The sequence below is a fragment of the Trematomus bernacchii genome, unplaced genomic scaffold (genome assembly GCF_902827165.1).
Source record: "Trematomus bernacchii unplaced genomic scaffold, fTreBer1.1, whole genome shotgun sequence".
Taxonomy (NCBI): domain Eukaryota; kingdom Metazoa; phylum Chordata; class Actinopteri; order Perciformes; family Nototheniidae; genus Trematomus; species Trematomus bernacchii.
In genome coordinates, this window is record NW_022988050.1 from 6,050,319 (window position 1) to 6,070,873 (window position 20,555).

The following is a 20,555-nucleotide window of genomic DNA, read 5'->3' on the forward strand; positions in this document are numbered from 1 at the left end:
TTGGCCAGTGAATCCATCATACTGCCACATTTTGAGGGTCCTACAAGCTGTGGCAGAAGACCAGCTCTACTGTAAGGACAGTATGCATTGTACGATGCAACTTCAACTTTGGTGCAGGACAGTGTGCTGTTGCCAAATGGACTGTGTAGTAATGCATCATGGGGGATATGGGAATAAGCTAATGTTTCTGCCATTAAATACAGTGTACGTTAGCGCTGATGACAGAACTATAGTTTCCTTTGTTTCTTTTTAAAGCTATGTTGTTTCCTCAGACAGCTGGACGCTAAATGTTTTTTAATAAAATACTACTCAGCTAGGTTCAAGGTTCAAGGTTCAAGGTTCTTTATTGTCAATCTGACATAGTTACAGAGTAATTATGTAGTTGAAAATCTTATGTCACAGGCTTCTCCAACAATGCAACATAATAACAATAAAAGCAAGAGCAATACAAAAAGAATAATAGTTATAAAATAAAATAAAGTTATGATGTGGAATAGTGCAATAGAGTCTATATACAAGTTATTCGTTGAGTTATATATAGCTATGTGTAAACAGTGCATTTTTGGGGGGGCTTTTTTTTTTTTTTTAAAGCTTTTGTTATAATTGTTTTGTCTCTGTTCATAAACAAAACCACTTTCTAGAAGTGTTCAATGAGTGAGCTGGTGTTGATGGAGCTTTGGCAGCAAAACAGCATTTTCATGAGCATATCAGCAGAGTAATAGTGAGAAGTTGTAATGTCAGCGCTGTGCACCTACAGCTGGCTGCCTCACAGCGAGAGAAAGAGCCAGTGAATGTGAAGTATGAAAGAGGCATTTAATTAAAATCTAAATGTAATTGCACCTACCTGAGCTAACGATAAACTGCACATTTGGTGTGCCGGTAAATATTTTCAACGACAGCAAAGTGTTTATTAGATAGGCTAAACATACATTACAGATAAAGTAATTGATTGGCCATTTTTTCCATTTCAAATTTACACCGATTTTCTGCATGATGGGTTTTATGTTGCTCGAAAAGCTGGCATTGGCTGACTTTTGATACAGCCACATAGACACATACAAACACACATTCACAAACACATAGATGGGCTACTAGTTAGACCCTGTTAGCAGCTTTATATATGAAAAAGAAATGTTGACAAATGAGCCAACTCTTCGAGGCTATTAGGGAAAAGTGAGCGTTCTCTCCCTCCCTTCTGTCAGTACAGTAGGTAAAAGGCAAGCAGGAACACGCAGCAGGGAGTTAATATCAGTAAAACATATTTTACTCAAAAGTGAGCAATCCCTCAAAGGCCCTGTCTGTTCAAGCTTTTACCAGCCACTGTTCTACAGGATACTAGCACAATGTAAACCCTTCACAAACAGCTATGACAGTCACTTGACCACATAATATGTACACATATTATTGATCAGTTTCTCATCTATAAATCATAATGGTAATTTGGACAATGCATGGTAAAGAAAACATTTAAAACTGTTAGAATATGTTGTCTCCATAGTGGGTGGGTTGTAAACTTTGGCAGGTGGCCATGGTATCAGCACTAAAATAAACTCTGTAATATGCGCTTATCAGAAAATGATGTGCTTAGAGCCCCTCGATGCACAATGGAGCTTACCGCCTCTTGTGCTCTATCTTTGTGTGTTTGCATGTGTGTGTGTGTGAGAGTGTATATCTGTGTTTGCCTCCGCTGCTCACAGTTTTCCTTTTAATTATATCAGAGCTCATTCTACTTTACATATACTGGCGTTTGGATAAACTGTTTTGTCAACTGTGAGTTCTTAACCTCGCAAATCACTTGCATCACTGTGTGCCCTGCCAACCTCAAAAGCCTGTTGTCGCCTCTCTGATTGTCACTCTCCCACACGCACACCCACACACGCTTCTTTTTCTCTTTTCATCCCTCTTTTGTGATTCACTTAGCTTTCCCTCATTTTCCACCTCCTACTCGCTCTCTTCTTTAAAAGCCAAACATACAATCACTCTCCCTCTCTTCATGAAAGTCAAATTAAGAAATTAGTGGTCCTCTTGCCAGCTTCTCTCTCTTTCCTGGACATTTTTCTAAGTGCTTTGGCTGCTGGTTTGTTGAGAATTGTTGACATTTACTGTAAAACATTTAATGAATGGATCCCCTCCGAACTAACATGCTTTAATGCATCACATTTAATGCTTTTCCCGGGTCTTGTTTGGCACAGATTCCTGTCTATTCTTTCGACTTTTGGTAACAAACTGAGCTGTCTGTCCTTGAAAAACTGCCACAAGATCTATTAGAAGTGGTCCTCCTTTGACCTCTTGTTAATACATTTTAATACAGTTTTTAATTATGCGTATCTTAACCACTTTCCTCCATTTTGAACACGGTGGGAGAAGGTGCAAAGTGGACCAATGGCGAACAGTTTCCAATGTATTTTTTTAAGTAAACAGTTATTAAAAGGACAAATTGATGGACAGCCAGTGCCAGAGTGCAGCTAGATAACAAGCAAAATGGGTTCTGTAGTTTTTTACATAAAATAGCTTTTAGTAGGAGGAAAAAATAATTCGTAAAAAACGAACATGGTTTTTCTCCTGTGTATTCTGATTATACATCACATAATAAAATGATATAACGCAAGCCAGATAAAATGGAATACAATGTTCAATGAATACAATGAATGTTGTCCGAAGTGACCAGAACAATAACGCATGTGTGTGTGTGTGTTTGTGTGTAGACCTCCACTGCAACAGTGAACATTGTGGTGACAGATGTTAATGACAACGACCCGCTGTTCGATTCTTCACTGCCGGTGAACCTCACTGTCATCGAGGAAAAAGATCGCGCCTACGTTGGACAGGTCAAGGTGAGAACACACACACACACACACACACACACACACACACACACACACACACACACACACACACACACACACACACACACACACACACACACACACACACACACACACACACACACACACAGCCTCTCCTCTCCTCTCTCCTACTCCTTAACCTCTATTACTTCTTACTCCATGTTCTAACACACCTTTTGATGTCCTCAGATATTTTTCTAGGGAGCGTGCATTTGTATGCTAATGTATTCATTATGCACACATACTCACTGCTGTGTATTTATTTCTGAGCTGTTTTCTGTGCTTTTTATTACACTAATCCTTTGCTGTAATGATGGGTCATGAACAAAAAAGCCACATTGATGTCAATTTATCTCACTGTATCAATAGATTAAACTCTGTTATTTCTCTCGTGGTGTAGATTGGTAACAGAACTCTATTTGTTATTGTGGCACTGATCACCATGTCTCACTCCTCCTGACATAAAGACCTGGGGCCTCATTTATAACGCCTTGCGTAGGATTGACGTAGGAAGGTTGCTTACGTAGTACAAAGCACAAAAATAGGTACATAAATTTTCCGCCATTTTCCGATTCACAAAACGTTGCGTACCGGCGAGGGAAGTGCGTACGGCACTCCCTACGCCTGTTTCCCTTTATAAATCACAATCGACTCGTAACGCCCATATTTGCCTATACATAGTCAAAGAAACGCCCATTCATTCATTCATTTTGACTGACTGCATGAAGAAGATTGCAGGAAATTACGATAGAACAGCTAAAAAAGACATCTCACACCGTGTCAGATTTAGGTTATTGTGGGGAGGTCGAGATAAATCATATTGTTTAGTGGATGCAGTTTGAACCAGAGTAGCAGCATGGAGGTCGGATCGTCACCAAAATAAATAAATAAGTGGTCCGAAAAAAGTTAATGACAAAACAAATACACATAACCTTCCTCAGGCAGTGTGTTTGTCCCGGGGACAGGAGACACCCCCTTGATGAGAAACTGTAAGAAATGATCGGGGAATCCCTCCGGAGTGGAGTCATGACGACTGGATCTGAATTATTTTGTTGTATTTGGTGGTTTGTGTTCCAGCTGTCGATCAGCAACTATATATCCATAATCCACCAGTTAAAGGAAATACAACTAATGTGTTGTGTTATATTAGCTGTACAATTTACCACATATGGTGTTCTTAGTTTCCATACCTCCTGTGTTTTACGAGCGACTTATCAAGTCTTGGCAAACGGCATAAAACACGATTAAACGTGATAGTATATAAAACCATGCTCGTATCTACAACCTATAGAAATGCAAAACGGCGTCAGTTTAGACGTTATTCTGTCCTCCTGCTTACCGCATCATTTATGAGAAAACATTTCATAACATTAACACAACATATTCGAGGTGGTTTTAAATAACATATCCGTATTTATTTATTTCTCCAAGTTATGTTTTTGTGTGCACTGAGGAGTCTCAAACAGGCGTTTGTTTAATCATTTTAAGATTGGCTTTAATCAATGTTTGAAAATGAATTCTTCATATGATAAATGAGAGGTAACATTTTATTTATTTCCACATATTTCTCTCCATTCTTCCTTCTGCCAACGGTGTCGCAGTTTCTCGTCTCTCCCGTTGTTGTGCTTAGTGCGTACGCATGGGTTACAGTTTGCGTGGAGGACCGCACATTTTCCCGTCAAGTTAGTATTTTATAAATCGCAAACATTGCGTAGAAACTGGCGTACGCCATTTTTTGAGCGTATATCCCTTTATAAATGAGGCCCCTGGAAACCTTTAGAGAAATGCACGTTATTACTTTTAATTTGCTAGAAGTCATCTACATTTCTTCATCTTCCCCTTCAAAGCCTCTCAGATACAGACACACAGAGGCTCTAATTAAATCCTGCTCTTATAATCTTTTACAACAGGGACCATTGATCACTAACATAACTCTGTAAACCTTTTGTAGCTTTGTAATTAGGACTGTATGTTATTATACTCTGAGAAAGGTGTGAGATACAGTATGCACACACAATCATGCACATACTGTATGTGTGGGTGGACAGGATGCAAGAAACTCAGAGAATATTGAGGATGTTATCTTCTTAGGTTGAATATTTTAAATGTTTACTCTGTGAAAATACTCCACTCCCTCGTTGCCAGCTTTAACATTTAAAAAAAGAACTGAAGATAGTAAGATAACTTTTCTTTTTAAATGTTTCTTTACAAATATTCAAAGATCATGTTAATTTAATTTAAGTTATCATGAGTTTTAAGCATGTGTTGATGTTTATCCTGATAATATCGTGAACTAAAATTATTTTGCCATGGATACTTGTGACATCAAATGTTATTAATTACAATTACATGATAGTATTTTATAAATTACATTATACATTATAAGATAACATACATTTTTCCTTTTTTTTGCCTTCTGAATATTGCAGAATAAACAAAAACTAAGTATAATAATAATAATAATACATTTAATTTATATATGGAAATATTGATATATTTATATATATATTTATATATTCATCAAGTATGTGATGAATATACTATAATCTGGAAAAACACACTTAGCACATGTGGAAGTAACGTGATCTTTCCTCACCTGCCTCAGCACCTCTGTCTCCATTTACCCCGCAGACTCCTGGACTCGATCCAGGCTTAATAACTGACTCATGTTTTCCGCTGACAGAGGTCACGGGTACATCTGACACTTTGATAGGCTCTGATCTTTAAAGATGCTCCCTCCGGTTGGTTCATTCATAGCCTTTGTACAGCGGTGTCAAGAGGTCTTTAATCAGTGTGACACTTCGCCGGGTTCTAAATGTTAATCATGCTTCTTTGGTTGAATAACAAGACTTCTCCTGTGATATGGTCTTTGTACTGCCATGTCTAGGATTCTGAACAAATCTTACATTTCACAGGTTTAAGTTTAAAGCTCAATTCCTTTTTATATGTGAACAGTTCGGCACTAATCCAAACTCATAAACCCCACCTTTCATGCAAAGCGTTCCAAACCTGCTCTCCTTTGGACCTGTTCCAAATTCAACATCCAAAATCCCACCTTAATCTTTAGAGAGGGCACTTGAAAGTATTCCAATCCTCCCTCTCAAAGACCCTTGGATATTCTCCAAATCAAAACAGACGGCGTGATCCCTCAGCAGGCTTTGCAAGGCACGACTCTGGGCCTCATTCCAAACCAGGGTCCCCTACCTGTAGGTATTACACAGATTTCCAGAAGAATGAATGGACCTGACATTGCTCTGCTGATGCTGGTACGCTAGAGAGCGATGGAAAGAGGGGAAGAAGTGAGACACGCATGGCTGGCAGAGAGAAATGGGAGAAATACACTAGGGAGAGGTAATGGGGGGGAGCAAGAGAAGAGGGGGACACTAGGGGAGTATGGCTGCATTCGTAATCTGACTTTCATGAGTTTAAGACAGGGCTTCTATTTTAAAGAGATGAAAAAAGCATTAGGAAACAGAAACAATGGGTGAATGCAGAGAGAGGTCATACGATCAAAGACACGATTATGGCAGGTCAAATATAATAAAGAAACACTTCATTTGCATGATATAGTGGCAGACAATATAAAAGCAATAACTCAACATAAATAATTGTCTTTATGTGTTGACAATGCCAAACTTGGGCAAACAGTGGACGAATCCTAGCAGCTGCAGTATCCGATACAAAGCTTGATGCCTCCCAAAGTACCTCTTCATCCGTTCACAATTTAGTTCCTCACTCCACGCCTGGCCTTTAAAATCTCCTGCTGCAGCTGGAATAAAAAATGGTGGACTGTTGGTCCTTCATGGCACAATTGCCTGTCCCTACAGCACGATTGTTTACTCTCGACATGTACTCTGAGTGGCAATACGCTGCACAAAAAATGGCTTTGTTATGACGTATTTCATTTTTTTAAATGGTTCAAAATGTATTGAAGGGGGAAAGTAGGACAGTAGACTATTGAGCTCTCTTTTCACACTGTACATGCTCATCTTCATGATCAGAAATGTGCAGTTTTGTGTTACAGTAATGGTCTTTTTCTCCTTTCATGATCCTGTTTATCATGACGCTTACTTTCAGAGACAAATCTAGTACAAATCTAGTAAAAAAGACATGTACTGTTCATGTTTCGTTCTGAAGTGTATATATGTGTTACTCTTGTAAAAACGCACCTCAAGTGACACTGCACCTACACTGTTGAAAGGAAGTTCGGGGTTTGAGAACAAATATTATCTGATGGGAAACAGAGCTGAAAAGAAGAAGATATAATAGGAACTCGAAGCAATCTCACCCACATACACGCTCACACAAACACACAAGTGATTGATGGCTTGTCTGTGTGTGTTACTTCCTGAGAAAAAGACTCCCACACTGTTATAACACTGTCTCTTGGTACAGCGAAAGAAATGTGCTCCGAGACAGATTTAAAAAAAGATCTCAGTAATTTAGCTTCAGTCGCAGGTACTTCTATCGCTGTATCCAGGAATTAAATTAGAGGTGGAGGTGAAATAGTGATGAAAAGAGAATATTAAAAAAAGGGGAAATTGGAGGTATGAGCACCGGAATACGAGAGGCAGAGATAAAGATCGTAGAGTTAGAGTATAGGCTCCAAGCTGTTATTTCTTTTTAGAAGTGTGTGTAGAAAAGCAGCAGATGTAAGCCCTAGACATTAAATCTATTTTGTCTCAATGTAATTATCCTGAGGGGAACTGTGAGATTAGTAAGGGATAAGACATAAGAAAAAAGAGGATAGAAGAAGAAAGTCACATTCAGGATCTGCAGAAATCAATATGTTTTACATCAAGACGATTGATCTAGCATAGTATTTAAAGGATTTGATCCAGTCTCTAAAATGCAATGCTTTGACACGTTTACTCCTAACAGTTTGAAGGAAGGTTTAAATGAACTCTAACATCTGCTCTTTTCCTTATTTACTTACAGTAGGAAATTCCAGTTTTCTCTCATGGGGATACATCTTTTATGTCAAACGTATAAAAACTGATGCGAGGTTGGTGCATATTTTGCTGTGCTATTAAGTTATTATAAGGAGCCTGTTTCCTCTTAATTATTTATTTTGACAGCTTGAAAATGTAAAGGTACAACAATATTTAGAAAAACAGGCTTATTCAGTTTATTGCCCGGAGATTGATGAGAAATTTGGGACCAGTGTGTTATCTGTCCGTCAAGATTAAAGGTGGGGTAGGTAAGTTTGAGAAACCGGCTCGAGATACACTTTTTGTTATATTCCATGGAATGCTCTTAACATCCCGATAGCAATGAATATCTTAAGTGCTTTGACAAAAAATCCATAAAAAAATGTCATCTGTGGAAGCCGTAATACTGTAAAAAGCACGACCAATCATTTTAGCCTGTCAGCCTTCCATCTGTGCACAAACTTATCTCGTGCCCTCATTGGTCATGTGCGCGTTGGAAGTGGCAGATTTCTTCCGGCTGTGTATTTTCAAATGCTAGCGCACTCAAGCTGGTTTCTCCAAAATTACCTACCCCACCTTTAAGGTTATTATCCGCATGCCAGTTAGCTTAGCTTAGCATAAAGACTGGAAACGCGTAAACAACTATAAGTGCTTCCTCTAAGTCAGGGCTCTCCAACACGTCGATCGCGAGCTACCGGTAGCTCGCGGGCAGCTTTTCAGTAGCTCGCCGCTCGATTATTGATTATAGCGTAGTAAGGTTGCTTATTGATTTTTCGGCCGCGGCTGGACAATAACGTTTTTTTATTTTAGAATTTTTTCTGTCACACGAATATCAAATGGTCGGTGACGCAGAGATCAAGGAACAGACGTGACAGCAGCACAGCGACAACACACACGGAGCAGTCTGCTTTCTCCACCAACACCAGTCCAGAACTAACAGCAGAATGACCCGCTCTGAATCACGCCCTGTCGCTGCGCGTCAGAGACACACAGGGAGGGATTTGTGTTTTTTGAAAAACACTCGTTATCGTCATGTCAGGTTTTTGGTGGATTTAATCAAGTCTTGGATTGCAGAGTATGAATGTCCTCTTGCTATTTTCAGTTGATAAATACTTGTGTAAAGTTTGTGAAGGCAGGAGGAAAGCTTCCGCGATCACCGTCTCCTCTCCGTTCCTCCAAACCCCGCCCTGAAAATAATGAGTGACAGGCTGATAGTGACCCGATAGAAACTTTATTATTCACTTAACCACTGATTGAGATATGATGAAGCTAACTTAATCTTATACATTCATGGGATTTATGTAACAGTAGAGAATGTAAGTGTGCACCCACATGCACTATTTTTGTTTTTATAATGCTATTGTAAATACTCCTGCTGTTTTCAGACTCAAGTCCTGTGTGTGATGCATTCAAGACATTCAGTGTCTTTTTTTTTAACAGAAGACTAGCTAGAAGCTGCAGCTAGACTGCAGAAGTATTAGTTTTTTGTTTTTGAGGATAGAACCATTTTCACACACAGATATAGGGAGGCTAGACCTATACAATTAATTTATTATGGTTTATAATTTAATGTCAAGACGAAGAAGAAGAAGAAAAAGATGGCTGAACAACTGTTCAGTGTCAATCCTGTGGAGATCTCCAAAATAATGTTCAGCTTAAGTCTCAGCAAAACTCACAACATTTCTGGAGCCTTGTAGACCCCGAAAACTATAGAACATTCACCAAGCAGCACTGAAAATGTCTGCTTTATTTGGTTCTGTTCTACATACCTTTGTGAAGCAGCTTTTTCTGACATGAATGAAATCTAAATACAGAACAAGACCAACTGATGAACATTTAAATGACTCTATTCTATGACTCCAGCATACACCTCTATGGTGGACTGCATGCAGTGCCATTCATCTCACTAACAAAAGAGTGAAATGCTTGTAAGGTGGTGATTAAGGACACTTATGTGAATGTTCAGTGATGTACTTATTATGTGGGCCATAATAATATGTGAGAAATCTTCGTTTTCTTGGACCTTATTTTTGATAAGCTTTAGGTATTGCAATTTCACACGTGTACAAAAGTATAGCTTAATTCAACTGATGAGGGCTATGTGAATAAATGTAAGCGATGTGATGCAAGTAGCTCTTGGCCACTTTCATTTTTTTAAAGTAGCTCTCAGATGAAGAAAGGTTGGAGACCCCTGCTCTAAGTCCTGTAATTGGTTGCCAGGCTAGCTCATTGATGATACATTGTGATTCACTTAAAAACACACACATTACATTGACTTCTTTCTGTCTATTTCTCATTTTTCTCTCCCTCTTCTCCAAACTACAAAAGATGATCATTCAAAAGCTGGATGCTCCATTACATTTATATGACAGTATTACACGCAGATATCGATGAATCACTGAATACAAATCCCTCCAAAATAACTTAATTATTCGCTATAACAATCTGCGAGACAGAACCTAATTTGTATCAAAGCTAATAGTCACTGTGGGAGATAAGATGAAAATTAAATGATGCAAAATTGGGGAAAAGAGAAAAAGTGGGTCACAGCAACAGCAAGAATTGGTACAGTACAGCAAATAAAGTGAAATATAAATATGAAGTGAGTAATGGGGGTTAGATCAACTTATTAAACTGACAATTTTGACACTGCTTCTAAAGTTACTATTTATACACTATGGACCGGGTGGATATTTCTTGGCAGATATTGGACAGTTCTGTCTTGGACAGAAGAAGCAATCTTCAGAGTTTAAATAACTTTAACTTCCCTTCATGCGTCATCATCAGGCCAAAGGGAACATTTCTACACATTTTGGTTAATGATGAAATAACTACAAAACCAATTCCTTTCGCTTTAGCTGTTCTTCATGTTAAGTACTAATTGACATGAGTTTCGGAAGCAAGCTATAAATAAGCTACTGACGAATGTGGTTACCATTGTTTCCACTGGTATACTAAAACGTGTCACACTGAAACATAATATGTAACATCACCAGAGGGATTAACCTTATTCATAATACATAATCGATGTTTTCAAATCCTCCTCCTGATCATGTTATCATGACTGCTCCTTATGACTGATAACAAACCCGCACCGATTTTCTCCCTGCATAAGAACAAGTGTGAAGCAATTATTTTTTATATACTTTTATATTTTTCTTTTGGGGACTTTTAGAGTCAGAACGCAACGTAAGCAAACCTCAGCAACAAGCTGTTAGTATTTCCTCTGTTCTGCTCTCATCATCATTTTAATGCCTCTAGAATGCTGATTAGACAGTGTGAACACTCAGGTAAGGGTGAAAGGAACACCGGCTAGCAATGTGTCACCTCCTCAACACCTTATTTTATTAGTTGAAAGAGATGATGTGGAGACAGTGTCAGGGTTTATACTGGATACAGGAAGGTATACTCGGATGAAAGAAGCGCCACAAAGGGAATTATTCAAGTGAAAATTGAAACCTCATTAGGTTTGGAAAGGTTTAAAAATGTTCTTGTGGAGGATAATTTTAATTGCTCTGGACAAGTTGTAATAAGTGGAAAATAAGGAAAAAGAGAACTGACAAAAGGAATATGTGAGAAAGAGAGTTATTTCTTTATTATCTCCCTCTCACAAAGACACACATATTCACTCACACACTTACATGTCGAAACATATTTGTCTTTATTCTAGAAGAAGAGCTATCTTAATGCTCTTATTGTTTCTCATTTGTGTAAAGCACTTTGAATTGCCTTGTTGAAAGGTGCTATATAAATAAACTTGCCTTGCCTTTGAATATGTCAACCACAGTAATAGAGGTTAAGTGTTAAATCTATTGTATACATTTATAGACATTTCACTTAACGTCATTTAACACTCATCTAGCTTGATTTCAGAGCAAGGCCCCTTTTAATTAAAATAATGATTTGCTTCAAAGGCTGATGAATTGCTGGCATTTCAAACCAGATGAGTAAACATAACCTTTTTTCTTATTGGTCATGTTATTTCTGTGTGTCTGTTTTCAGGCTACGGACCCAGATCTGGGGGCAAGCGGTCAGGTCAATTATCGGCTCGTCAACCACCAGAAGCTGTTTTCCATCAACGCCACCGGAGCGATCACAACCATGACGCCCCTGGACAGAGAGGTCAGCGAAAGGATAGATATGTTTAGATTTCACATGACAAAGAAAGTGGCAAAGATAAAAATACGGAATAAATTGTTCACTGTAGTGTTGATGTTTGACCGTGATTCTCCGTAATCTTCCAGGTTCGAAGTCACTACTTCCTGATCGTTGAAGCGCGGGATGGTGCAGTGAATCCTCGCCGATCCAGGTTAACACTGTCCATCACCGTCCTGGATGTAGATGACAACAGCCCCGTATTCACACAACAAACCTACAATGTCAGCGTGCCAGAGAACAGCCCCAAAGACACAGTCATATTACAGTTAAAGGTGAGTGAAGGGATCTATGGCAACTGATGTAGCGTGTTGTACTGTAACTTTCAAAAAACGACTAATAACTAACTAATAATAGTTATGATGAAGAATGATGGTCTTCATAAAACTAAAACTAATTTAAGGGCTCCTTATACTTGGAAGTCCTACATTCAGGTGCTGAGTCCAGTATTAAGGACTCATCACAATAGTCACATTTTGAGTTATTTATCCACATCTTCTATGAAATGACCAAATAGGTTTAGTTTGACTTTCTAGCCAGTGCTGGAGATGTCTAAAAAAAATATGGAACTTTAATTTGAAATCACATTAGAAACACAATAAGTTGCAGATGAATATAAAAAAAGCATCTATCCGTCTAGCTTCATAGAAACATACTTATAGAAATTAAAATAATATCCGTGCAACCAACTACAATACAGTCTCTCCCACAGGCGTTTCAGACTTACCAGCCCAACACCTAATACAAGTATATTATGTTACTAACTCCAGCACATATTATAGTAAATGCTTGCCCTTCTGGCAAATATAAAAAATTAAACTTGCTACAAGGTGCTGTTACAAGGTGATGATATTACTTTCTTTCCCATTCTCCGACTTTCTCTTCTTCTCTGTAGGCAATAGACGCTGACCTCGGCTCCAACCTCACATATAAAATCAGGGCTGAAGGCTCGGACCAGGAGATCGTTCGGCTGTTCCATATTGACCCGGTGACAGGGCAGCTGTCTGTTCTCAAAGTTCTTGACTTTGAGGCCCTGACTGAATCAGAACCCACGTACACTTTCACAGTAGAGGCGAGGGATGCAGAAGGAACCATGCCTCCAGGACTAGCCTCTGTTACTGTCAGGATCATGGTGAGTGTGTGGGTGTGTTCATGCTGGGCTCACACCAGTGCCTTTGCATTCATTAGCACAAAAGCTAGTACATTATTCTGTTGTGTGCACACTTTGAAATCCAAAACGTTATAGTTACTGCAGTGAGCAGTATAGCTGCCAATTTCGGTCCCTTTCCTACTATCTTTGTTTACTTAGTTTTAGTTTGAAGTGTGGGACAAGTTTTAAAATCAATCACGCCAGACACTGTGGGAAAATCATAAAACACTATCCGTCTGTGCTTTCCTCAGATTGAAACTTTCTGGGCCTCTCTAGTACTTCGGACACCTGCTGTGATAAACAAAACAAAAAGAGAGTACCCTCAGGTTGTCTATCCTGAGACTTTTCCATTTACTACTTTTATAAATTGATTTATTTTCGTAATCCAAGCTTCCAGAACTTTAAAAGAGCTCATATGTTAACATTTACATACAGTTAAATGCTCAAGGGTTATATAACCTGGATATGGTGTTTTACAGTAAACAGCTGTTGCTTGTTCCCTCCCTTGTGGAGCCAGATGTTCCCGAACCTGTAAAGAATAATGTGGCTTTTGTGAATCATTTTGTAGACTGCAGAGAGGTAGTGATAATGAGATTAAGTAAAAGTAGGAAAGCAGAAAGTGAAAGCAAACTTCTAAAAAAAAACCTCAGTTTGTACATCATGAGGATTAAACATGTAAAACATTTCAGACACCTACTGGAAATCAGAAACAGCTTGGTGTAATGTATGTTTATAATCCGAAACACTTACTTTGTCTGTGTTTATTTCTCTCCAGGACATGAATGACTTTTCTCCGGTATTCAGCCAGTCAATGTACCGAGGCCTGGTTGCCCCTAATGCCGTCAAGGGAACCATCGTAACCACGGTGATGGCCAATGACTCTGACCCTGCGGTGAGCATTTCCAGCTGCTGCTATTCGATTAAACTGCTTTTCACTGTCTGTTCCTCAAATTAAGTATCAGAATGATGCGAGATAATGATGCTTACCCTCCCTGTGTGAGTGTTTTGAATGTGTTTGCACTTCTTTTCCACATTTTCTGACCCTGTTGTAGCACTTAGCGATACCTCCATTGGGCTTTTATCTCTTAATATCTTCGTTAGTCAGTCTGCTTTATTTTGCTTGCTGTGAAATGAAGGTTACTTGACTTTAGAGTCCCATTGGGAGCCATTAGATAGTCTGGTGTGGTAAACTCCGGTTGTAAAAAGTTCATAGCGGGGTCTAAGTGCACTATGAATATAGCTTATGAGTTTGCTGAGTCACGCAGCCTTTTGTTTAGATGCAGATCTAAAATGCAGCGGCTGTGTGAAAAATAGCTCTTGCCTTTATCGGGAACAACCAACTGGTACATTTGCAATTTTACAGTATAATAAATCCATGAATAAAAATATATAAAAAAGACAGGAAACACCATAGTCTCTTGACTTTGAATTACTGCTCAAAAAGCAATTAACTTATATTTCCATCCCCCGTCTCTGTGTGGAATCTTCTACCCCGGCGATAATATGTCATAAGTCTCTTTAAAAGGCCCATGTTCCTTATATTAATGTGCTTGCCGTTTTCCTACATCAGCTAAATCTGATACAGACATCAGGCTAGACTCTCTCGGGTCAGAAAGTTACATTTTACAGTCAAGGCTATATGCTATAAAGGCTCCTGGTGCTCAAAAAGGTACTAAAAAGCACCTTAACAGCTTTGGAAATATGTTTTATATGTGGATGTCAATGTCAATTATACCATTCTGACACACAATTTGCCTCTGTGGTACACATCTTTGTAATCATTTGTTAGAGTAAACTTTTGCTGGCTCACTACAAGCCGTTATTTGATGAAAGCTAAAGAAATAATGCTCACAACTGAAATGCTTCTTCTAAATCTTGCTCACAACAGCTAAAAACAACATTAATGGCTATTTACCTTATTAATAATTAAAACATCTATATTGTTTTACCCTTTGTTTTGAAAGCAGTTTCTAGAGACGGTTGTTAAATGATACTGACACTGCAACACTGAATCTTTTAGCGGTCTTTTAATGGAAACTTGACCTTAGAACCGTTTCTATTTACTGGCAACAGAGCGTTGTGGCAACTGTCTGGTAAACATGACACCTTGGATGGTAACAGCTGCAGTGTGTAAAAGCGTAGTCATTGTTTAGCATATCAAATGCATGGCCTTAATCCTAATAAAGCAGTCATCATGACTAAGACATGTTGAAAGATCCTCTCATCCTCTGAGAAACAAGAGGAAATCAATGTTTTAATTATTTTTAGTAGAGGTCCAGCAAACAGTACAGATTCAATGGCAGCATGTGTTCAGGTTGTCCCTCATATTATCAGAAACAATGTTGAAATGTTCGAGGATATGCCTTTCCAAATAATTGTGTTGGCCCTTAATGCAGTATTGTACAAAATAATGGAATATTTTCCTGTACATTTGAGTCAAAGGATAAGTAATCAGAGGTCAGTAAAGTGCCTCAATATGAATATCTTATATGTGGGAACATGTGTCTTCTGCTTGTACACAGACACACTATTGGACATATAGGACCAACGTTTTTGCTTGAGATCTTTTACACTCTAACAGTCTATTTCCACACTGTGCTTTAACAGATTGCTACAATGCTGTATTGTAAGAATGGCAGTGTTCCAGGAAGCGTGCCGGAGATATCCATCATCCTAAGTGTACTTGTTCTCCTCACAGGGTACCCCGGCAGGTGTAGTACGCTATAAAGTGAACCAGGAGGCCTATCCATACTCTGCCAGTATATTTGATGTAGAGGAACAGACGGGACGTGTGGTCACCAGAGTAAACCTCAACGAGGAGCCCAACCTCAAGTTCAGCGTGAGTTTGCACACACAGTTTAATTGACGAATCAACAGTAATCTATAATGTACACTGTGGGGTCACTTGATAGATATTGGTGCTTGTACTGTACACTAGATTATGCTTAGTTTTTGTTCATTTTTTTCATTTAGTTTTCTCTAGGCATTCTAGCAGCACAGTTTTAGGGATACAATATCAATCCTTTGAAATTAAACAGTGAGAGACGTTACAAAAAAATCACTTTTTCATTTAACTGCAGATAACTCAAAGACGGGGTTAGCACACTGTGACAAAGAATCCCGAGTATGCCTGCGCTATATAAGGACAAATGTGCAAAACGTTATTCCAATATTACTAACACCAAATACACAGATATTGTGTAATGATTTCTGCTTTTCTGTTGCTTTTAATTTGCTGATAAAACACAACAAATTGCTTGTTGATAGGAATATATCTCCACCATTCTTTTATTCAACAAATTAGGCATTGAACTGAACACAAAAGGAACCAACACATTAAAAATGACGCATTTTAAAGTGATGTTTCCTAATGATACTCTCTTTCAACGGGATGAAATCAGATCAATCTCACTGGCTTTTAAAACGTGTTAAATACGCAGCACTAGACTCAAGTAGACACTTTCATATAAGAATGACAAACAGGAATGCGGCTCAGTTTCCTTCACATAACAGCTCTTTGTCATTTGTTTTGCACCTGGTACACTTCAAAAATGTTGTCCTTTTATAAATATCATGAAATATGCACATCTGCAATGGAGGGAAACGGCAGTAAAAGATTCTCCCACTAGAAAGATATTAACTTCAATCAAACTGTAATGTAATCAATGTTTTACATATAAGCATGCTGCAGTGAGTCTACTGAGCATCACATTGTAAATACAGTATGCAGCATCCCTAATGTCATTCCCAATCATTTACATCGATCTATTTACACTGTAAACACCGTGGCTTCAGTCCAAAAGAGACACCATTACTGGAGAGGATTTATCGAATTCACCCTGTTTTGCTTTTTAGTTCTTGTATTTTTGGATTAAGTGGGAAGAGAATTGGGACAGAATCCCATGATTGATCATTAAAAATGAATTTGATTATTACTCTCAGGTTTTACTTTTGTGTACATAAGGTTGTCTTTGTACAGAGCACTTTTATAAATCCCTATCCACTGTACAAAGTATTCCCCAATAGCTTATTAGCTTCAAAATGGCCTTTTCCCAGCTGCTCTCCTCGATGGGGCTTTTGGGCCATTCTATTTTTATTTTTTCATTGGGCTTTAATTAACACAACAAGGATTCAGCGTCCTCTGAAGATGTCACTCGGGGGACTAATACTACCTCATTTGCTCCCAATAACTCAAACAAAATGAATTATCCCAACACTGTGAACAATTTTGGGATTATGACTGAGATAAACACTGTCGAAAGAATAATTTCCTACAAGGACAGATCACACAGAGGCACATCTCATTGATATGTAGCAAATGTCTACATACTTAGCTTGCATCGCATTATAATTGCACCACCCCTTATTTTCCAAAACACATTTTTTGTTGCAGCATGGAATGCATAAGGGAGTGTCCAAGGTTAGAATCAGAGTTTAAGCTAAACAGCATGTGACTTATTAGTGCTCGAACTACAATGAGGGGTTGCGTATGAATAAAATGAAGGGCAACACCATATTGCTAAACAAGAAAATATTTCAATCACTTCATATTTGACTTTGGGCCTCATTATGAATCCTCTGGGTCCAGTTAACAGCGGTTACTCCCAATTAAATGAAGAAAAAAGGTTAATCACACCAGCGGGATACACTTTCATCCTGTTCTCTTATTCCCTTGCAAATAATGTGCTTTTTGCTGGGGACAAAAAATAATTTAGACATTTGCTTGGTTTATTTTCAGCCTGTCATGCATTAGTGGCATCAATTCATTTGGCTGTCAGCACACTGTCTAATGATGTGAACTGATATAAAGTTAGCATGGCATGTTTATTTATATAACACATTTCAATAACAAGGCAGTTCAAAGTGCCTTAAAACATTACAATATTACATTAAGATGTATTACAACAGTCTTAGCCAAGAGAATAAAAAGTCAAACAAGCGTAATAGAAAAAGACAGCAATAAAATACAGGAATTAAAGTGACAGTGCAGTGTAGGATATACAAAATGGATTTAAAAAAGACCATAGACCAGTGAAGGCACTCGACTGGGATATTGCAGGCAGGAATGTGGATATCTAATTAATGTCGTGACTCTTTCCTCTGTGTGTGTTTGATTGACAGCTGGTGGTGGTGGCCTTTGATGATGGTGAGCCAGCAAAGGAGAACACAACTCTGGTAGAGATCACAGTCCTGCAGCCCTCAGTCATTCCTGTGTTCACTCAGGAAGAGTACAGGTACACACACACACACACACACACACACACACACACACACACACACACACACGCACACACGCACACACACACACACACACACACACACACACACACACACACACACACACACACACACACACACACACACACACACACACACACACACACACACACACACACCACACACACACACACACACACTGACACACACTTCTTGCTAAAGTTATAATCCTTTAGACTTTCAGTTTGTGTTGATGTGGCAACACCTGCTGCTACTGGTGATAACATTAAGAACATCGTAGCAACACAAGTACGAGAGGGCTGTTTGAAATGTCACATTTATGGATCCTTGGAGGAAGGAAATGCAGTTTGTGCAGCTACTCTATCAGAAATACAACGGAAGAATATGAGCAACTTGTGTATATAATAATGTGATGTCTTCTTTATGCATCGCTATAAATGTACAAATGTGTTTACTCTTCAAAATGCTCCATAAACTCTTCTGTCTTACAAATGTGTGTCCACTACGTGCATAGATGGTGAATCCCTTGATCAGGTGTACGCTGTTTGAAACCAGAAAGGAGAGATAACTTATACTTAAACTACTTTTAATATCTATATCTAGATCTTGAAATATACAAACTGGGTTCATCATTATCACTTGTTGCCCGCACTGCTTTTTAGAGATGCTCATGTTTAACATCGTTAATGTTTAATTGCCACATTTACATTTCATCATCATTTCAACATGCTTTAGCCCATGATTGATCTCTCTTAGATACACACCATCAACTTGCCTTTGCTATTTATGCACCCATATGAACGGTTACATTTAGCCAACTGCACATTGAAAGACAAATGGTTACTCATTGTTGGTACAAAGGTTTTGGAAAAGGTTTCTTGGCAGTACAGAGAAATACATGTCTGGCAACCTGAATGTGTGTCGAAGCTGTAAATTAGCATTAAAACGTAGGGCTGATATCACACACTCGATCAGAGTTTATACTCGCTTTCTAACTGTGGGAATGCATCCATTTAGCTGTTGCAAGAGTGTTAGTGTGGCAATCCTATGGAGAGAGGGACATTTATCTCAATTTCACACACCCAGGCAAAATAAAAATGCACCTAGAATGTTAGATGTTATCCAGTTGCTCCTCTGACTAAGACATAAGACTTTATTTAATCTGGTTAATTAATTAATGGCAATATTATAAGTGTAATTAAAACGCGGTTAAGAAGATTCAACATGCAGATAAGATCATCTATTACAATTAGAATTGATTACAATGCGTCTCCTGTCATGTCCTTTGTGTGCTTCAGTGTGTTTACATTTTGCAACAATGCCCCTGGCAGTGGAAGAGCACATATAAAGCTGTATACAAAACCAGAATACATTAAAGTCCCTATGCTGAACAATTGTATAAAGAAATTGTACACACACACACTCACACACACACACACACACACACACTACACACATCTTTCATTCAGTCTGTGCCAATGAACCCAGTTGTCACACACCACAAAAACATGAATACATGATACTCTTACATCACGGCAGACACGCTCTCACTCTCAGGTGCTGCTGCCTTTATGAGGTCATGGGGTCACCTGGTTTTTTCTTCTCTGTGATTGGCTGGGTAGATAGAGGGTGTGTGTGAGGTCAGATGTGAAATTGGCCTATAATCTTCAGCTATTATCTCTATCGTGATCTGTCAGTCTTTGGATGTTATCTCATCTTTTATTAACTGTATTTAAAATATCTTATGTACTCTTCTGCTCTTTTTTTCTGTTACTGCCATTCTCTATCTTCATATGTGATTTCCACAATACAGTAGCTTAACATTTCTGTCCTTTTATATCGTCTCCTGGTTTTTATTAGCCCCTGTTGTAAATGTCTATTTGTCACCAACATTGATATGGAAGGTCTGAAATAGTCTCCCTTTGATTGCTCGCTTGATTTAATTAAAATTCCAGGAGCGGATGCTTTCACACGATATTTCTTCATCATTTTTCAAAATGACTAATTGACTCAAGGTTTACGCTCAAAACAAAGTGAGCTTTCTATGACATTTTGTTCATTTTTGTATTTTCATTTTAGTTTTTGACGTTTTAGTACTTCCTGTTTCTCTTCCCTTCAAACGTCATTCACAGCAACTCGCTTTCACATTGCTGACATGTCATTTGTCATGATTTATGAAAGCATCACCCAGCTTTGATGGTTCTTTCATAGATGAAATGTATGTGTATTTCAATT

At 38.4% G+C, this 20,555-nt stretch overlaps 1 protein-coding gene across 1 annotated transcript in view; it reads left to right on the forward strand.

Moving 5' to 3' along the window:
• LOC117473793 (protocadherin-15-like) overlaps nucleotides 1-20,555 on the forward strand; it is a 138,240-nt gene that overhangs the window by 67,078 nt on the left and 50,607 nt on the right. Inside the window, exons 19-25 of the mRNA XM_034119670.1 lie at nucleotides 2,706-2,834; nucleotides 11,780-11,899; nucleotides 12,022-12,207; nucleotides 12,828-13,064; nucleotides 13,858-13,974; nucleotides 15,781-15,921; nucleotides 18,204-18,316. Coding sequence (XP_033975561.1) covers nucleotides 2,706-2,834; nucleotides 11,780-11,899; nucleotides 12,022-12,207; nucleotides 12,828-13,064; nucleotides 13,858-13,974; nucleotides 15,781-15,921; nucleotides 18,204-18,316 — 1,043 coding nt within the window. The remainder of the gene's footprint in view (nucleotides 1-2,705; nucleotides 2,835-11,779; nucleotides 11,900-12,021; nucleotides 12,208-12,827; nucleotides 13,065-13,857; nucleotides 13,975-15,780; nucleotides 15,922-18,203; nucleotides 18,317-20,555) is intronic.